We start from the raw sequence: 19,182 nt of genomic DNA, 5'->3' as shown, positions 1-19,182 counted from the left end.
AAAGCTGACTGGAAAACTCAGGAACCAAGACGTCAAAAACTTCTAAAAAGAATGGGGGAAATCCATCTAGGAGACTACTGCAAGCAGATGGAAGCATTAGCAGGATTTGAAACCCACTTGCAATGTGGATGATATGGATTGAAAAATATAGATATGGAATAATATGCAGTTGTAAACGTTGACAATAGGACCCATGGACGGAATGGGGAGAAGTCTCAAGATTCAGAATAATCTCTATATATGGATATGCATTTGGAATGTTATAAATTTATATTTGTAAAATCAAATAAAAACGATTTCCAAAAAAAAAAACCACACACAAAAACCATCCACCAGGGAACTATACTAAACTATTACTATACTATACAGTGGTACCTCGCAAGACGAATGCCTCGCAAGACAAAAAACTCGCTAGACGAAAGGGTTTTTTGTTTTTTGAGCTGCTTCGCAAGACGATTTTCCCTATGGGCTTGCTTTGCAAGGCGGAAACGTCTTGCAAGTTTGTTTCCTTTTTCTTAACACCGTTAATACAGTTGCGACTTGACTTCGAGGAGCAACTCATAGAACGCGGTGTGGTAGCCTTTTTTGAGGTTTTTAAAGACTTTGGTGATTTTTGAAGCTTTTCCAAAACTTTCCTGACACCGTGCTTCGCAAGACGAAAAAAATCGCAAGACGACAAATTAATTTTGTCTTGCGAGGCACCACTGTACTATACTATACTATACTATACTATACTATACTATACTATACTATACTATACTATACTATACTATACTTACTGGAAACAGTAAGGTTGCACTCCAGCCTTCCAGGAAGAACATTACAGCAAGGGGGAAATGATCCTGACCTCAACCACCGCCAAGGGAAGGGGCAGTTGCAGGGAGTTTGCGCCCCTGCCCCTCTCTCTACCAGAAAGAAAACTCAGCTCCCCTGGCTAGTTGCCCTAGCAATTAGATTCTGAATCACACTCGGCTCTCTGCCACCAGCCAAGAAAATTAAAAGACTTGTCATGTGCTTACTAAGAGAACAGTCCGAGTGTAGTTTTATTGGGTGTGGAACATTATCGTAAGCTGGTTTTATTGTGTTGTATATTTTAAACTGCTACAACCTGCCGAAGCCCTAGGGGTGAAGTGAGATGGAAATAGATAATTGATTATTCTAAAATGCAGGATACATAATGTTGTTCTTGAGCCACAACATTGCAAGAACATTGCAAGAATGGATGTGTTCATATTCATCACTTGTGCTACCCTGGCTTGGCGTCTCCAAATCTAAATTTTAATATAAACTCCTTAGGATAAAGACTTGGTTTTTGCTTATAAAGAGCCGTGTCTATCGATCTTCCATAGATAAAAAATGAGTGAGATGGATGGATCGGAGAGTGAATGAGTCTATTTCTATGCTACCCTTCATCACAAACGATTCCAAGGTTGTTTTACACACACAAGTCAATAAAACCATAAAATATAATAGCATAAAACCCCTAATGGAAATATCAGGCTGAGATCTAGAAAACCTAAAGGCTTGGTAAAATAAAAACAGTTTTTGCCTGATGGATAAATAGAGTAAGTGTGCTGGTCCCGAGGGTTATCCGTGCGGCGAGGTCTGAGTCCGGTCCGAGGTCAAGGGTGCGGTATGGAGGCTGTCTGTCAAAGCTGAAGCTGGGTCCAAGGCAGCAAGTCAGGTGAGGTCAGGAGCTCCGACAGAAGAGCAGGACAGGGTGCAGGCAGGAACAGGCTACCAACAATGTTGCTCCCGCAACCTGGGACTGGGGCTGGCTGGCTTTTATCTGCCCCGAGGCATAGGGCGGTCCTGGTACACAGGTGACTCACCTCTCCTGGCCTGGAGGTGGGGACTCCTCCTGTGGGAACTTAGTTCCCTCCGCCTCTCTGCCCTGAGCCTCTGCAGCTCAGGAGAGGCTGAAGGGTTACCGGACCCAGAGGCAACTTCACCTTTCCCTGACGGGGCTGAGAGTGGAGCACCTGCAGGCAATGGGCCCTCCATCACCTCAGGAGCTAGAGCAGACTCAGCTGATGCCTGCACCTGAGAATCCAGCACAGGTGAGGACCCTTCAGGCTCAAGCCCCAGCCCTGGCTCAGCTGGTTCTGGAGGCGGGGACTCCTGTGCAGGCTGGGATCCCTCAGGTTCAGCCTCTGAGTCCGAATCCCAGGCCATCACACCAGGCACCAGGTAGCCCTCTCTGGGAAGATAGGCAAAATTCACGAAGGGTAGCGAATCATCTCTCAAGCAGTGTTAAAAACTGGGATATGAAAGCTAGGAGCTAAATGACACCTTAAACCTAGGTTACGGGCACTGCAAAGTCTAGGCATGCTTTTTAAAATAAAAATACAAAGCTGAAAATGAATAAACTGCAGCTAAAATCTTATGTTCATTTTTCACATGGTCTAGTCCTCATCTGAAGACTGCAAAAAACAAACCCACACTTCCCCTGCCCGCCCCTCTAATATTCTTATGAGGATCCCTTCTCCAGTCTTCAGAGAGTGGCTGGAAGTGGGGAGTCAGAAAAAGGTCCTCCTTTTCTTCCAGCAGTGGCAGTTTTAATCCGTAATCTTAGGCTCAGAAACTGCTCGCATTAATGGAATTCCCTGTCGCAAAACGCGCCCAGAACAACGGGAGTTTCGAACGCTGCTCTCAAATTCACTAGCCCCTTTTGCAACCAGGATGAAGTTCAAAGCTTGTGATTTGATTTGATAATGTGATTCGATGGTATTTGTCTTCCACTTTTCCAACAGTGATATTGAGCTCAAAGCAGTTTACAAGAAAAACAATGGCATTTTTTAAAATAGCAAGAATTAGTGATGATGACAGAGAGGGACCTCCAGTTTCTACATCCTTATTTCAATGTCGAAAAGGATTTTTGTTTTTGTTTTTTAAGAAAATAACTACATTTTTTGTTTGTTTGTTTATATTCTAACTTTCCTTCAAGGAAGAATACGTGCAGGGCTTTTTTTTTGAGCCAGTTCTGGCACCTCTCAGGTGGGCGCCACTGCTTTTATGAGAACAAGGGAAGCGTTCATGGTGAGTTCTGGCACCTCTTTTTCTAGAAAAATAGCACTGTGTATCTGGTTATCTTATTCTTCACCTGAGAGACAGTGAAATGTCCCAAGGTCACCCAGTGAATTTCACAGCTGGTCATCCAGATGCTTGTTATAGGAATTCTAAGGTCTCAAATACAGAATAAATGTTGCTAACTGTGCAAGGTAAACACACATACATGAGTATATAGACCACATGTCTAAAATAGTTGTTGTTGTTTAGTCGTGTGTGATTCTTTGTGACCCCATGGACCAGAGCACGCCAGGCACTTCTGTCTTCCACTGCCTCCCGCAGTTTGGTCAAACTCATGTTGGTAGCTTCGAGAACACTGTCCAACCATTTCGTCCTCTGTCGTCCCCTTCTCCTTGTGCCCTCCATCTTTCCCAACATCAGGGTCTTTTCCAGGGAGTCTTCTCTTCTCATGAGGTGGCCAAAGTATTGGAGCCTCAGCTTCACGATCTGTCCTTCCAGTGAGCACTCAGTTACAGGGAACCAGGCAGAGGGCCTTCTTAGTAGTGGCACCCGCCCTGTGGAACACCCTCCCATCAGATGTCAAAGAGAAAAATAACTAACAAACTTTTAGAAGACATCTGAAAGCAGCCCTTTTTAGGGAAGCTTTTAATGTTTAATAGGTTATTGTATTTTAGTGTTTTGTTGTAAGCCGCCCAGAGTGGCTGGGGAAACCCAGCCAGATGGGCGGGGTATAAATAATAAATTGTCATTATTATATTATTATTATATTATTATTATCAGGGCTGATTTCCTTAAGAATGGAGAGGTTTCATCTTCTTGCAGTCCATGGGACTCTCAAGAGTCTCCTCCAGCACCATAATTCAAAAGCATCAATTCTTCGGCGATCAGCCTTCTTTATGGTCCAGTTCTCACTTCCATACACCACTACTGGGAAAACCATAGCTTTAACTATACGGACCTAAAATAGTACAGGAGAGCAATCCAAAAGCCATCTTGGTTCTCCTAAAAATTCCTAAAGATTCTGCAGTGCCCCAGGGAACATGGAGAGATCTTATACACATACAACTTGTGCACACTTTGGACACGAGGCACAAACTATGCCTCACGCCCCCAATATCTCCTCTCCCCACATCACACATTCAGCCAGCCCTTAATTGCAGTAGTTGTCAAGGCTTGTTTTCGATGCTACGAGTCAAGAGAGCTGCTGCTACCCAAATGTCCTTTAATCCTATGGTAAGAAAGGCACTTCCCCCTTTTTTTGCAGTTATGAAGCTTCTGCAGTGATCAGGTCAAGCTTCTGCAGTGATCAGGTCAAGACACTGCACTTCTAGCTAGGATCATGCTGAAATTATCCAAGAATTATCTGGGCTCCAAACGCTAGGTGCCTGCAATCCACTACAGACTTCATTCTGTAAGGTTGCCATAAACAATTACAAGAACAAATTTCCTCTCCCTGCTATTTACAGGGAAAATAAAACCAGCAGTTGGCAACTAAAGCTGCTGTTTCCTGCTCTGCCTTGTGTTTCCAGGAATAACATCTAGGTGATGGTGCCACTATACCAACAACAGGAGGCAGGCACCGGTGTCACACAGGTTTTAGTGCCCTAAACTTTGCACCCTCCTAACAAAGTCTGTCTGAGCTTTGCTAATCGGCTCCAGCTAATCAGATCAACCTGCGGGTGGCCTGGTTTGCTTATCTTCAAGCAAGTTGATAAAATGGGCCCTGGCTCTTCGTTTAAAGTGAAACTGTGCTTTAAAACAAATTGCACGATGGCAAGTAGGTGATGTTGGCACAGGCCTAAAATTGGGGGTGAGGAACCAGTGCCCTTTGAGGAGGGGAGCGATGCTGAATCAAGATGATTGCTTGCCCCGAGAGCTCCCTGGAAGTTATTTAAAGCTATTTTTCTTTCCAAAATAAACCAAAGCTCAGCAGAAGCAGTAGTGAAAAGTTATCTGGCCGACATTGATCGAGATTAGAGAGAAACATAAGTCAATTAAAAGCACAAGTAGCAGTGGTAATTTTACCATTAGAAATTTTAAAAGACATAAGACCACTGTTCATGTATGTCACCACAGCAAGAATTCTTGTGGTGAGGAAGTGGAAAAACAAAACAATACCGACAACCACAGATTGGCAGATACTCATGTTAGAATATTTACAACTAGCATAGCTGTCAACCTTCCCTTTTTTTGCAGGAAAATCCCTTATTCCAGCGCCGTTTCTCGCTGCTATCCCAGATTGTTAGATATCCCGTAGACTATCCCCGGGACAGGTGAGGCTGCTGATCCCTTATTTTCAAGGCTGCTGATCCCTTATTTTCAAATCTGAAAGTTGACAGCTATGATAACTAGCAAAACTGACGGGAAGAGTTAGAGGAGTATTGAACCAGAAAATATTTGGAGAATGGAGAATATTTAAGGATTATATAAGATCACATTGTACCAACCACACCATATTAGAAGAACTTGAGTGATACTTGTAAACACAACAAATACCGTTTGTGGAGTAGATGGGAACAATATTAAAGAATATAAAACTGTGCGGGGAAAACAACAACAGTAGAAACAGTACAATGAGAATGATTGGAAGACTCGTTTTGTCAGAAGTCTTTTTTATTTAAGTGTTTATTTAAGTATTAATTAGGAAGATTAAGTTGTTTTTATGCACATAAATCTGCTTTTTCTTCTTTCTGTATATTCTTTTCATTTTTCTTAATTGTTTTTTCTTTGATTTTCTTTTTGTAGTATGAGATTGTAAATTCTCTGTATATGTGTGTAATTTAAATGAATAAAGATTATTTAAAAAATAAAAGCAGAAGTAGCATCTTTTATCCATTTCACGTTGCAGGCAGCTCTGGAGCACAGGGCAAGACTCACAATGGCAGAGAGTGGGGAAGTGGCAGAGAGTCTGTCAGTCCCCTCAGATCCTGCACTGCAAAAGGCAGCAGAAATTAAGCATTTAAGGACAGATTTATTCGGAGCATGGAAGGCTCCGCTTTGCTTCAACAGAAGGAACATTAGCAAGGATGAATGAGACAATGCAGCGCAGAACGGGAGCAGCAGACAAAGAATTAGGCCAAACCAAAGCTAACGCCCTTAAAATAAAATGGCTAGAAAGATTTGAAATGAGCGGAAGACCTGTGTGACAAGAATTCTAAGGTGCCATAAATAAAATGAAATCTCCTAAGTGCACAAGGTAAGCACACATAAATAAGTACATAAACCACATGTCTGAAAAAGTACAGGAGAGCAATCCTGAAGCAATCTTGACTCTTAATGACCCAAATATTTCCTCTGCCAAAGGAAGTATCTTGGGGAAACCTCTCCCAGTGGTTCTTTTGACTTACAAATCTTTCACATCCAATCTTAAGGGCATTATTTTGTGTATGAACAGGGTAGGCCTGTGACCTGGATTCAATTAACTAAGGTATTGATCATCTCAAAAGAATAGCCCAAACTGGCCAGGCAATGCTGTCAGTGACCATTATCAGTCATCTCAAATTTCTGTTGCAGACTGCCTCTTTCTGTGCCCCTAGACACCTTGAAAGCTGAAAATCCATTTGAGGTGAACATACAGGACATCCACACCAACTTTGAGGGCTAGGCATCCCAGGCCAGTGGAACTCCTTCTTGCAAAGTGATAGCCCTCCTGTGGCACAAGGAGTTAGTGTGTCTGGCTGCTAACCAGGTGGTCCAGTGGTTCAAGCCCACTCAGGGATGGCTGTGGGCAGAATTCCTGTATTGCAGGGGTTGGACTGGATGACCCTCAGGGTCCCTTCCAACACTACAATTTTGATTCTACCCTACCCTCCCCCCTTTGACCCCCCTGGACGAGGCAGCACTGGAACTATTTTATTTTAAAATTTAAAAAAATCAAGGGATCCTAGCTGTTAGGAGCAGGGGCCTCGACCACTCATCATCCTGCATGTGATTTCCTAGGTTGTGTTGGAATTTCCCAGGACCCGACTGGGTTGCAATGACTGTACTCTTGTTGTCTGAAAGCTAACATAACCTCTATCACTTGGGTCATGTGAGATCCACCTCATCATCGGACTTTCCACTGACGCCGTATTGTCAACAAACCAGGACTTCCCTTAGGGGAGCGAGCAAACACAAGCTCTGCATGCAGAAGGGGCCAAATTCATTCCTTACAGTGGAATCTAGACTTGCTGTGGCCTGGCTGTTTGCCCTAGAGTAGGAGCAGCAAACCAAGTGCCTGCCAGACATTGCAGACTACAATTCCCATCATCCCTGACCATTAGCCACACTGACTAGGGGTAATGGGGATTGTAGTCCAAAATATCTGGAGAGCACCATGTAACCTACACCTGTTCCAGACCATTATCTGATTGATCTCCCTCCAGGAAGCTAAGATCCTGACAACATGAACACAGTGTCAATGCGCTAAATGGCACCAGGAAGTCAGCAGCTTTCGCTTTGTTAGACTTGTACATTTGCTTTTGTGTTTGTTAACAGGTGAAAGCCAAACCGATGAACCACCTGCCAAGGAAACTGCTTTCTCCACCCTACAAAGTTAATGGAGATTGCATTCACATGACTAAAAGTAAATAGCATTATATGGTTCCATAGGGATGATTTGAGGTGGCGTGACTTAGGAGTGTGAGATGTGTTTTCAGAACGAAGACGCTTAGATCTTGTAACCTTGCAACCAAAATAATCACAGGGCTGGAGCAACTCCCTTGTGAAAAAGGGTTACAACACCCAGGGCTTTCCAGTTTAGAAAAAAAGGAAGGGGAAATTGGATAGTGCAGAGGCCTGGAGGAAAGATCTCATTATAATCTCTCTACCTAGCTATGACAGTTTAGAAATTAATGTTTCAAGAAAACAAAAGGTTTCATGTATCCATTTATTTAATTCACCACACAGGGGGGGAAATACAAATTGATTAAAAACAAGCCTGAACTTTTTTTCCCTAAAGTGTCTTTTTTTTTTAAAGCTGCAAAAACCAGAAGCACACTTATGGGATCAAATAGGGAATGGAGGTGACCTAAAAAAAAGAGAGAGAAAGCCCCTCTCCCACCCACCCCCACCCCACATTTGACAGGAATGTGATCCAGCAGCGGAACTCGATTCAAGTGATGTTCAGCTTTTCAAAAAATTGAACGCAGAAATAGCAGGCAAGCTTTTACCTGCATAAAACTTTAGCCTTTTGCCTGAGGTAAAAATACCACAAAATATATGAAGGGGGGGGGAACATTCCCAGTTTTCTTTCAGAATTAGAGAAACAAGCACGATGACAGAATCCACCCACCATTGCTTATTCACCAACAGCTCGGAGCCAGAAATCCTACTGCACTCCAGAAATTTACACTATGTGCTTAGAAGAGGAACTTCATCTGCTGGTTGCAAACCAAGAGGTCATTTACTGGCCAGTTGGCGGTGGGGACATGCAATACCCATCCTCTCCATTTGTTGTGTGTTTCTTATCTGTACGGCTACTTAAAAACCAAATGGTCTACAGCTGGCCCATGGACTTCCATGAGATAGCAAAGATTCATGGGCAAAGTGGCTTGAGTCTGGTCTACCCATGCGGCAGAATGATGTGGTGGAATTGAACTGCACCACATTAGGCTGCTGGGGGTTGCAAGGAGAGAATCGGGTTTGAAGGCTCCCCTGTGCTCATAATGGCCCGCAAATTTATAATTGCACAGTAGACAACCAGATAAGCAAGTTTCCCGCAGAAGAGCATTCAAAAATGCAATTGCTCCCTCTGAAGTGCACTCCATGCCACAAACTGGCTTCATTTCTGCAGGCAAAATTGGTTGAAAGGAACTGCAGAAAGGATGGGGGGGCCCCACTGTCCTTCGGAGAGGTTTAATGACAACTTGTGGCTGAACAGGTTTCATTCCATTTGAGAAAGCAAAGGATTTTGAGAGGAAATACACAAGACAAAATGCAACCTCAGGCAAACATCAAAACTACTTTCTCATTCACATTTCATTTCCACTTCCTTGTGGTGAATAAAAATAAAACCAGCCTAAAAGAACACTTGCAGTGTGGTGAAAGCCACCACACCTAAACTCACATTATATAGAACAGGCTGTTGTGCATTACAACCTGCTCTGTGGAATTACCAGAAATTCAGATTTAGGAAAGAAAACAGCACTGCTATGCAATTACACATACACACACTCATGAACTACCATTTTCAGTGGTGCATTGGTGATCTATTTTACACAAGTGCCCTTCACAATTAAGAAGCAGTGCCTCAAATTAGATTTCTGAAGTGAAGAAACACTTTTAGACTTATGTAACAAGCAATTAAATTCTTGGTTTTTAGAAGCAAGGGTCTCTTAAGTGCTAAGACAGTGCATTTGTCACAACAAACAGCAAATATTTACAGTTTTATTTTCCATGAAAATGATCGGCCAATGGTATATAATCTTTAAATTATTTGTGGCCTTCGGTGGATTGGGACAGCCCCGGACACAACTGCCATCCTCCTGTGACATTTTGGAATGGGGATATGGCACTATCAATTTAGAAATCAAACAAGATTCTTCTCTAAGAAGTTTGGCACAGAGGGGAGGAAAGGGATTCAAACACCCCCAACCCAAAGTCTTTTACACCAGCAGCCTCCTGATCATTTGACGTTCAGTCTCTAGTGAATCAGAAATATGCCAAATCTATCAAGAATTAGGAAGTCACAAGCTGAGTATTATCTTGCCTTTTCACGTATTCTGACATCTCTAGCAGTTTTGTTGTTGAAACGTTGAATAATTATTTCTCAAAATTGCCATCTACAAACAGAAGACGTCCGAATGGTCTGTGTGGCAAAACATGTCTCCGTTACCGCAATGGAGCACAAAGGGAACTTCTGGTGCAATACCATGGACAGCAGTCGACAGCCTTCATCAAAGTCAACTACAAACTCACCAGGTCAATTATTATGAAAACTCCAGGAAGCCAGGAGGCAAGGAAGCCAAGCTGTGCATTCAATAGACACAGTGCCTCCTAAATCCAGCCCTTTGACACAGTAGAAATCATATACCACATCATTTGGAGAGATGCGCGCACGCACACACACACACTCTATCCCCTTTGGGTTTTTCTGTTGCAGTATGGGGGGGACACAGTTCAACTTCAAGTAGCCAAAAGGTGTACAAACACTGGATAGAAAGACTGAGGCGTAATCATTTCCAAAGTGCACGTGCACAAGAAAAAGCACTTCTTGCCCCTCCCTCCCCCGGGGGCACAGCAGCAGAGCTGATAGGCTTCGGGGCTGTACTCATTCATGACGGAAGGCAAGACTTCCTCCATGTTTTGTCTGTGCCCATACTGGGAACAAGGTTTTTTTTTATTCAACACAGCATCACGTAAGAATTTCTGGGTTTACTTTAGATCTGCACAGAGAGAAAGAAAAAAGAAAGAAAAAACAGATTTAAATCAACTTACAAATGTACTGATGGTACTCTACACCAGATTAAAGAGAGAAAGAGAGAGATTTAATCTTACACAATGTTGGGTATGTAAAGTTAAGTTAACAGATTTCTTACAAGTTTGAAGGAATGCCCTGAAGACCTGGGATGGCTAACCTGCAACCCTCCACAGGTTGTTAAACACATTAACATTACAGCACAAACGACTCATTCTGCTGTGAAAAAGGATAAACTTGTAAATCTTAATAAGCTACAGATGAATGCTGCATCTTCTTTGGCCTGATGCATTTGTTGTAATTTACTCAATATGGAATGCTTTGACCCGACATATCCTTTTTTCCAAGACCCGACTTCTTCCCACTCTGGCTGAAGTGCAGTTCTATGCTTCCACCATAAAGCTTTTGCCAAACTTGCACAATAAGCATTCAACTCCTGCCTCTGGTTTGTTCTTTCAGTGTTGATTAGGACTTACTGCACAAACACAATATGTATCTCATGCAACTATATTAATGCACCTATCATTCTCAGTTGGTAATCAGTAAAAGAGACACGCTGTTTAAGAACAGAGAGAACAAAAGGAGACTACAGATTTTTAATAAGTTGGCTCCTTTACCCTTAAATTCACCTGCAGCTGTCTTTGGAGAGAAAAGTCTGGCTTGTATCAGGGATGGGCAACCTTTTTCAGCCCAAGGGTTGCATTCCCATCTGAGCAAGCTTTCAGGAGGCAGGTGTCAGTGGTGGGTGAGGCCAGAGGCGAATAAGGGCAGAGCAAAAACTGGGGATTTTAGATTTGTTCACACACCAGTCTATCCTATATTCAGGCAAAGAGGAGGCATTATCAGAGTTCAAGGAAACACTCCAGCCAGGCAAAAATACTCAAAGATGGTGCAAAGCGAATGAGGGGTGTGGCCTGGGGCTGAATGTGGTACCCAAGTTTGAGGCTCCCCATCCCTGGCTTATATTGTACCTTTGTACAGATTCTAACTGCAGTTGCTCAGAGATACAATCAAATCCAATCTGGTCAATAACTTCAGTTGAGTTGCTTAAGAAGCTACAGGGCAAGAACATACCTTTGGTTCCAGTAGCTGATAGTCACTGGATTTGGGTCTTCGGGTTAACTTCGATTTTTTCCCTTCGAGAGCAAAGGCAATAATCTATGGGTGGAAGAACAAACAAGTAGATAAATTGACAGCAGCTAGAGTTGGTTTATCAACATTTATATCCCAATGTTTCCTTAAAATGTGCAGACCTCCAATTAAAACAGAAAACACAGCATAAAACAAGATGAAAAGGAAAGAGGTCAGAAGATAGCCAACAGCAGGGAAAGCCAATGGGATGTCCTCTGGGTGTTCTTGGACAACAATTCCAATCACTCCAAGCCAGTACGGCCAACAGAGCTATGAGAAATACAGTCCAACAACATTCAGGCTTACCCCCTAGTACAGTGGTACCTCAGGTTACATATGCTTCAGGTTAGACACTCCGCTAACCCAGAAATAGTGCTTCAGGTTAAGAACTTTGCTTCAGGATAAGAACAGAAATCGGGCTCCGGCGGCGCGGCAGCAGCAGGAGGCCCCATTAGCTAAAGTGGTGCTTCAGGTTAAGAACAGTTTCAGGTTAAGAACGGACCTCCGGAACAAATTAAGTACTTAACCTGAGGTACCACTGTACATATTTATGACTGCATATGGCTTTCATAATGATTTCCCTCTCTTTCCACTTCATTCCCTTTTATTTTTTCCAGAATTCTATATCCCTGACCAAAAAAAAAAATCTCATTTGAAGTTACAAAGCAACCCCAGAAAATTAGAAACATTAAGCATTCTTCTGGTTTCACTTCAAAACACACTCCTGCTTACACTTGACTTTACTACGCCCCTCAAAATTTCCTGTGACTTTTCTTAAACATTACAAGCATGTAGCTGGAACAAGAGCACTGCAAGGTGCTTGTTGCTCAAAGTAAGAGGAACTGCATTACACAAACCTCAGGAAATCATAGGAATTGATGCAATTATACCACTACACAGTATCTGAATCAAAGTATCAACAAAAAGCAGCAGCGGTTTCCAGGGTTCGAAATTAGCAGGGAGCCAGACACATTTTGCGCCTAAAGATGCTCCATTTACAAGCACCTCAAAGTGTCTCGGTGCCATTTTTTTTCGCCTGGGTGACACTCAAGAATGACTGAAACAAGGATGACTGAAGCCTCCAAGTACAGTGGTACCTCGGGTTAAGAACTTAATTCGTTCTGGAGGTCTGTTCTTAACCTGGAACTGTACTTAACCTGAGGTACCGCTTTAGCTAATGGGGTTTCCCGCTGCCGCCACTTAACCATTTCTGTTCTCATCCTGAAGCAAAGTTCTTAACCCGAGGTACTATTTCTGGGTTAGTGGAGTCTGCAACCTGAAGCGTCTGTAACCTGAGGTACCACTGTATATGTTAAAGATGGACAATATGTTAAGGAGTTTAACAAGAAAGTGTAGTGTTTTGAAAACTGTAGTGCCAATATTTTTATTGTAAACACCAATTCAACATGTATTAACAATTTCTGCTAAAAGTGTGGTGTTAACAATGTGCCACTTATGTGAATTGCATATTAATTCATGCTTATCAAAATAATAAATAAAAAGTGTTGCTGACACCCACACCCACACACCCTCAGTGGCAACTAGACATTCTGTTTTGGCACCCGCAACCCAGGTCCCCAGAGCCATTTGGCTTCTAGCTTTTCTATCCCCTTTCTAACACTGGCAGTTTCACTCAAGGTACAGTGCTGATACACAAACCAATGTATCCTGGCCCTGGTCCTCGCCGATGTATCATGCAGGCCTAAAGCACACCTCTGATTGGTCCAAGAAAGTGGTCCCGCTACACACCCATGACGCATATTGGGACTGGTGATGGCTAAGTTTAGTATACGGAAACACATCTCCAAAGGACCTCCCTGGAAATGCGCAACGAGCTACAAATTCTAAAAGAAAGTAAGAGAAGGCAATCCATCCCTACACATCCCACTAATTTAATGGAAACTTTTACCGTATTTTTTGCTCCATAAGACTCACTTTTTCCCTCCTAAAAAGTAAGGGGAAATGTGTGTGCGTCTTATGGAGCGAATGCAGGCTGTGCAGCTATCCCAGAAGTCAGAACAGCAAGAGAGATCGCTGCTTTCACTGCATAGTGATCTCTCTTGCTGTTCTGGCTTCTGAGATTCAGAATATTTTTTCCCCTGTTCTCCTCCTCCAAAAACTCGGTGCGTCTTGTGGTCTGGTGCGTCTTATAGAGCGAAAAATACGGTATATTCTGCACCACTCAGGAAGATGAGAGAAAGTCAGACCAAGGAGCATAATCCTGCACAGAGAGGAGGGGGGTAGATTAAATGTGCTATAATTAGAAAAGCCCACTTATCACACTAATGTCAATGAATGCTTCTTGTCCCAGCCTTCACTTGAAAATATCGTATTTTTCGCCCTATAGGACGCACCCCCCTTTTTTTTGGGGGGGGGGGTGAATAAAAAAAATTTTCCCCAACCCCAGAACAGGCTGCTATCCGCAGCCTAGGGAGCCCTGCGGGAACTCCCGTGGGCTCCCCAGGCTTGTGGACACCTGCGCGAAGCACGGGGTGCCCTCCAGAGGGCGCCCCATGCTCCAGGCAGCAGGCTGCTATCCGCAGCCTAGGGAGCCCTGTGGGAGCTCCCGCGGGCTCCCCAGGCTTGCTGATAGCTTCCTGAAGCCTGGAGAGTGAGAGGGGTCGGTGCGCACCAACCCCTCTCGCTCTCCAAGCTTCAACGAAAGCCTGCATTCGCCCCATAGGACACACACAGATTTCCCCTTCATTTCTGGAGGGGGAAAAGTGCGTCCTATGGGGCGAAAAATACGGTAATTTTTACTGAGAAATATAATGATCCTTCTTTTAATGACCACAGCACTATTATGTCTAGCCAAACTTCTGTCACTACTGCACGTATTCTGTCAAGCACCAAGACTGGCTCACACTCACAAAAGTTAAAACACCCACCTTTCGTTTATTGTGGTAAGCAATATATAAGGCAGCAACAACAATGGCTGTGGTCACCAAATAGGCAAAGAAGTGGCTGTTTTCAGGTCCATTCTTGGGCGTTGGACTAGCCCGGGAGTTCCCCATATCATGCTTAGGCTGGGTGTCTTCAAGAGTCCCCTCTCCCTCTCCACCTTCTTTGTCGTCCTCTTGATCTTCTTCAGACTGATCATCTTGAAAGTTTCCAGGGGCACCTGCCTGTTGGGGAGGTCGATCGGAATCAACAGGTTTTGCTTTATCGGGAGAAGACTGTGCATGAGACTCATCACCTTTGGAGCTTCCAGGGGCACCTGCCTGTTGGGGAGGTCCATCAGAATCAACAGTTTTTGCCTTATCGGAAGAAGACTGTGCATGAGACTCATCACCTTTGGAGCTTCCAGGGGCACCTGGCTGTTGGGGAGGTCCATCAGAATCAACAGGTTTTGCCTTATCGGAAGAAGACTGTGCATGAGACTCATCACCTTTGGAGCTTCCAGGGGCACCTGCCTGTTGGGGAGGTCCATCAGAATCAACAGGTTTTGTCTTATCGGAAGAAGACTGTGCATGAGACTCAACACCTTTGGAGCTTCCAGGGGCACCTGCCTGTTGGGGAGGTTGATCAGAATCAACAGTTTTTGCCTTATCGGAAGAAGACTGTGAATGAGACTCATCACCTTTGGAGCTTCCAGGGGCACCTGCCTGTTGGGGAGGTCGATCAGAATCAACAGTTTTTGCCTTATCGGAAGAAGACTGTGAATGAGACTCAACACCGTGTGAGCTTCCAGGGGCATCTGCCTGTTGGGGATCAGAATCAACAGATTTTGCCTTATCGGGAGAAGACTGTGAATGAGACTCAACACCGTGTGAGCTTCCAGGGGCATCTGCCTGTTGGGGATCAGAATCAACAGATTTTGCCTTATCGGGAGAAGACTGTGCATGAGACTCAACACCATGGGAGCTTCCAGGGGCACCTGCCTGTTGGGGGAGTTGCTTGGGATCAACAGGTTTTAGCTCTTTGGGAGGAGACTGTGGAGGAGACTCATCACCATGGGAGTGTTCAGGAACTGTATTCCCAATGGGAGTCCCTGAAATGAAAAAAAGAAAGAACATTTAGTATGTCACACCATGTAGTTTGCACACAAATGTAAATATACTGCTGTGCTGCCAGTTGAACTGCTAGGCCACCTGGTGCTCAAACCTCCACTTTCTAAATCTCTTGAGGTGTGCCTCTGTTGTCTTTTTCCATTCTGCAAAGCATGTTTTGAAGCATATCTACTACAAAAATGAGCAGTGCAGTGTTCTATACTGCAGTTCAATTGTGCATTCATCAAAGCTCATCTCATCTTCACAGTGCCCATTATCCCCCATCGCTAATATGCCCTGTGTCTCCCATTAACTGACTTGCACCTCACCATCTTCCCAAATGAAAGGAGCCACTTTCCCAGTGAGGGTCCAGGTAGCCAACTTTAAGGAGTAACTACTGACTAACAAGCAATTTTAGGCAATGGACTTCATGGCTGATCTTGGATGGCCTCGCTTGTCCCTAAACATGGTTGGAGAGCTCTGCTGTTTTGGCCCCACTTCTATCCCCACCCTGGGCTGGATTTAGGTTTGATGAGGCCCTAAGCTACTAAAGGCAATGGGGCCCTTTATATGTCCAGCTATCCTTTGTCAACAACAAATTGTCACTGTTTTTTGTGTTGAATATATGCTATATGGGACATGGGTGGCGCTGTGGGTTAAACAACAGAGCCTAGGACTTGCTGATCAGAAGGTCGGTGGTTTGAATCCCCGTGATGGGGTCAGCTCCCGTTGTTCTGTCCCTGCTCCTGCCAACCTAGCAGTTTGAAAGCACATCAAAGTGCAAGTAGATAAATAGGTACTGCTCTGGCGGGAAGGTAAATGGCATTTCCGTGCGCTGCTCTGGTTCACCAGAAGCAGCTTAGTCATGCTGGCCACATGACCCAGAAGTTGTATGCCAGCTCCCGCGGCAATAAAGCGAGATGAGCAGCGCAACCCCAGAGTCGGTCATGACTGGACCTAATGGTCAGGGGTCCCTTTACATTTACTATATGCTATATAGTAATTTATGGACCTAACACATAACAAATAGGAGCTACACAACACAAAACACTGCTGCTGTACGTAGGTTTTATTTTATTTGTTTTTTATCTTATATTTTGGAAATGTACATCCAGTTTTTTCTTTAGTTTTTTTGGGGGCCCCAAGAAAGTGGGGCCCTAAGCTATAGCTTGTTTAGCTTATACGTAAATCCGGCACTGCTCCCACCCCGCAAAAGGCCTGCTCTGACCATACTACGCCGCCGCCTCCACAACCAATAACGCCCCCCCATAACACCTTCACTTGGCCTTAACTCCAGGGAAATGCGGGTTCAGAGTTCAGACCCTGAACCTATACCCCAAGGAACGGCCAATGGCGCGGAGGAGAAAGAGGTGGAAACACCGTCAAACGCAGGAGGCAAAATAACTCGGATAAGAGCGCCCAAGAGCGCGTGCAGAGCGCGGCTCTCCCTCAGCGCCAGTCAAAAGAGGGGGGGCTGGGAGAGACGCTTGCGGGAAACAAACTCCCCACCTACCTGGGACAGCAATCCCTTCCTTCTCCGAGGCATCCTCCTCTGTGCCCGCCGGCGCCGAAGCGCCGAAGGCAACCAGGCCGCATAGGAGCAGGAAGCCCAGCCACGCCGCCGCCATGCCGGCCTGAAGGGGTTCCTTCCGCTTCTGGCCAAGGAAACGGAAGAGAGACGTCTACTTCCGGTGCGCCCCCATTGTCCGCGTTCTTGAAGCCGCTGCTCTCGCGAGATCGGGGCGGGGCGGGGCCCCGACTCTCCGCCGCGAACGCTTGGGAGGAGGAGCGAAGGAGCGGGCCGATAGTAGAGCTACGAAAAGAAAAAAGGGTAGAGTGACACGCAGCCCGGATTTTTTGAATTAAAAACAAAAACAAAAGCTGCCCTTGAAATGGATTGGAAAGGGGAGGGCGAGCGTGTGGGATCCCCCAGCAGTTGTTGGCCTTGGCCTTTTTCCAAAGCAGCGCCTAGGGCAGGGGTCAGCAAACTTTTTCAGCAGGGGGCCAGTCCACTGTCCCTCAGACCTTTTGGGGGCCGGACTATATTTTGAATTTTTTTTATAAAAAATGAGTGAATTCCTATGCTCCACAAATAACCCAGCGATGCATTTTAAATAAAAGGACACATTCTACTCATGTAAAAACATCCTGATTCCTGGACCGTCCGCGGGCTGGATTTAGAAGGCGATTGGGTCGGATCCGGCCCCCGGGCCTTAGGTTGCCTACCCATGGCCTAGGACAAGCGAAGTGAGAGGATGCGGAGAATGGAGCGGACTCGGCTTCTACAACTTGCAATGAATTTGGTTTCAGGAAATTAAAATGGGCTGCTTGCAATGGATGACCATGTACCATGATAATCTGTAAAAAATTTCAGGGCATGCTGTCATTTAAAGAACACAAGCGATGGCTTCTTGTCTGATGAGAACCCCCCCCCCCCCATTTTCTCTCTTATATGGTCTGAATGGCTGCAGCGCTTTTTTGTGGCAACAGTGCTTTTCCTTTGCCTCCACTTAGAGAGGGACAACGGATGTTGATCAAAAAAGATCGCAGCGTGGAAATTTGTTAAAAGGCTAGCCCAGTGTGATGCGCTCCCATCAACCCCAAGCTAGCACAGCCAATGGCCAATCAAACCTTTTGCCCACAAGCTGTTTCTCCAAAATTTATAGCTAAAAAGAGAGCTTACAGAGGATCTTTTAAGTGTATAGATGCAGTGCTGCAAACTCAACCCCCCTTGGAATATGATATGGTGAGGGACAATCCTGATGGTGTAACTACGAATTCCTGGCTGAGCTATTGGGAATTTTGCTCCAAATGAAATAGGTAGTTCTCTCCCGAGAACCAAAAGGTATACTAACACCACTGAATAGGTTCCTACTGAAAAGATGAATGGAAGCAATTTTTTTTAGACGAAGTTGGATACCTGGACAAAGTGGAAGCGACAAGCGTGGCCAATGGTCATGGGTGGTGGAAGTTCTCGTTCGCAACATAATGGAGGGCACCACGTTGGCTGCCCCTGAATGGGCTAAATCGCAGTGTGTGCTTTTTAGCATCCTCAGTGTTGAAAGGAGCAGTTAACTGTACAGTACTATGGATCAAGGGACGCGGGTGGCGCTGTGGGTAAAACCTCAGCGCCTAGGACTTGCCGATCGCATGGTCGGCGGTTTGAATCCCCGCGGCGGGGTGCGCTCCTGTCGTTCAGTCCCAGCACCTGCCAACCTAGCAGTTCGAAAGCACCCCGGGTGCAAGTAGATAAATAGGGACCGCTTACCAGCGGGAAGGTAAACGGCGTTCCGTGTGCTGCGCTGGCTTGCCAGATGCAGCTTGTCACGCTGGCCACGTGACCCGGAAGTGTCTGCGGACAGCGCTGGCTCCCGACCTATAGAGTGAGATGAGCGCACAACCCTAGAGTCTGGCAAGACTGGCCCGTACGGGCAGGGGTACCTTTACCTTTACCTTACTATGGATCAAAGGGGACGTGGGTGGCGCTGTGGGTTAAACCACAGAGCCTAAGATTTGCCGATCAGAAGGTCAGCGGTTCAAATCCCCACGACGGGGTGAGCTCCGGTTGCTCGGTCCCTGCTCCTGCCAACCTAGCAGCTCGAAAGCACATCAAAGTGCAAGTAGATAATTAGGTAC

General features: G+C 45.1%; 1 protein-coding gene across 1 annotated transcript; it reads right to left on the bottom strand.

The window, feature by feature from the left end:
- Positions 1 to 7,883: 7,883 nt before the first annotated feature.
- TGOLN2 (trans-golgi network protein 2) lies at positions 7,884 to 17,218 on the bottom strand. Its single transcript, XM_028708089.2, has 4 exons — positions 17,060 to 17,218; positions 14,446 to 15,548; positions 11,501 to 11,584; positions 7,884 to 10,394 (listed from the first exon to the last, which is right to left on the bottom strand). Exons 1-4 carry the CDS (start codon positions 17,172 to 17,174, stop codon positions 10,389 to 10,391), a joined length of 1,308 nt encoding a protein of 435 aa, XP_028563922.2. The 5' UTR covers positions 17,175 to 17,218; the 3' UTR covers positions 7,884 to 10,388.
- Positions 17,219 to 19,182: the final 1,964 nt, after the last annotated feature.

This window comes from Podarcis muralis, chromosome 15 (genome assembly GCF_964188315.1).
Source record: "Podarcis muralis chromosome 15, rPodMur119.hap1.1, whole genome shotgun sequence".
Taxonomy (NCBI): domain Eukaryota; kingdom Metazoa; phylum Chordata; class Lepidosauria; order Squamata; family Lacertidae; genus Podarcis; species Podarcis muralis.
The sequence above is the reverse complement of the archived record's forward strand: the minus strand, read 5'-3'. Positions and strand labels throughout refer to the sequence as shown.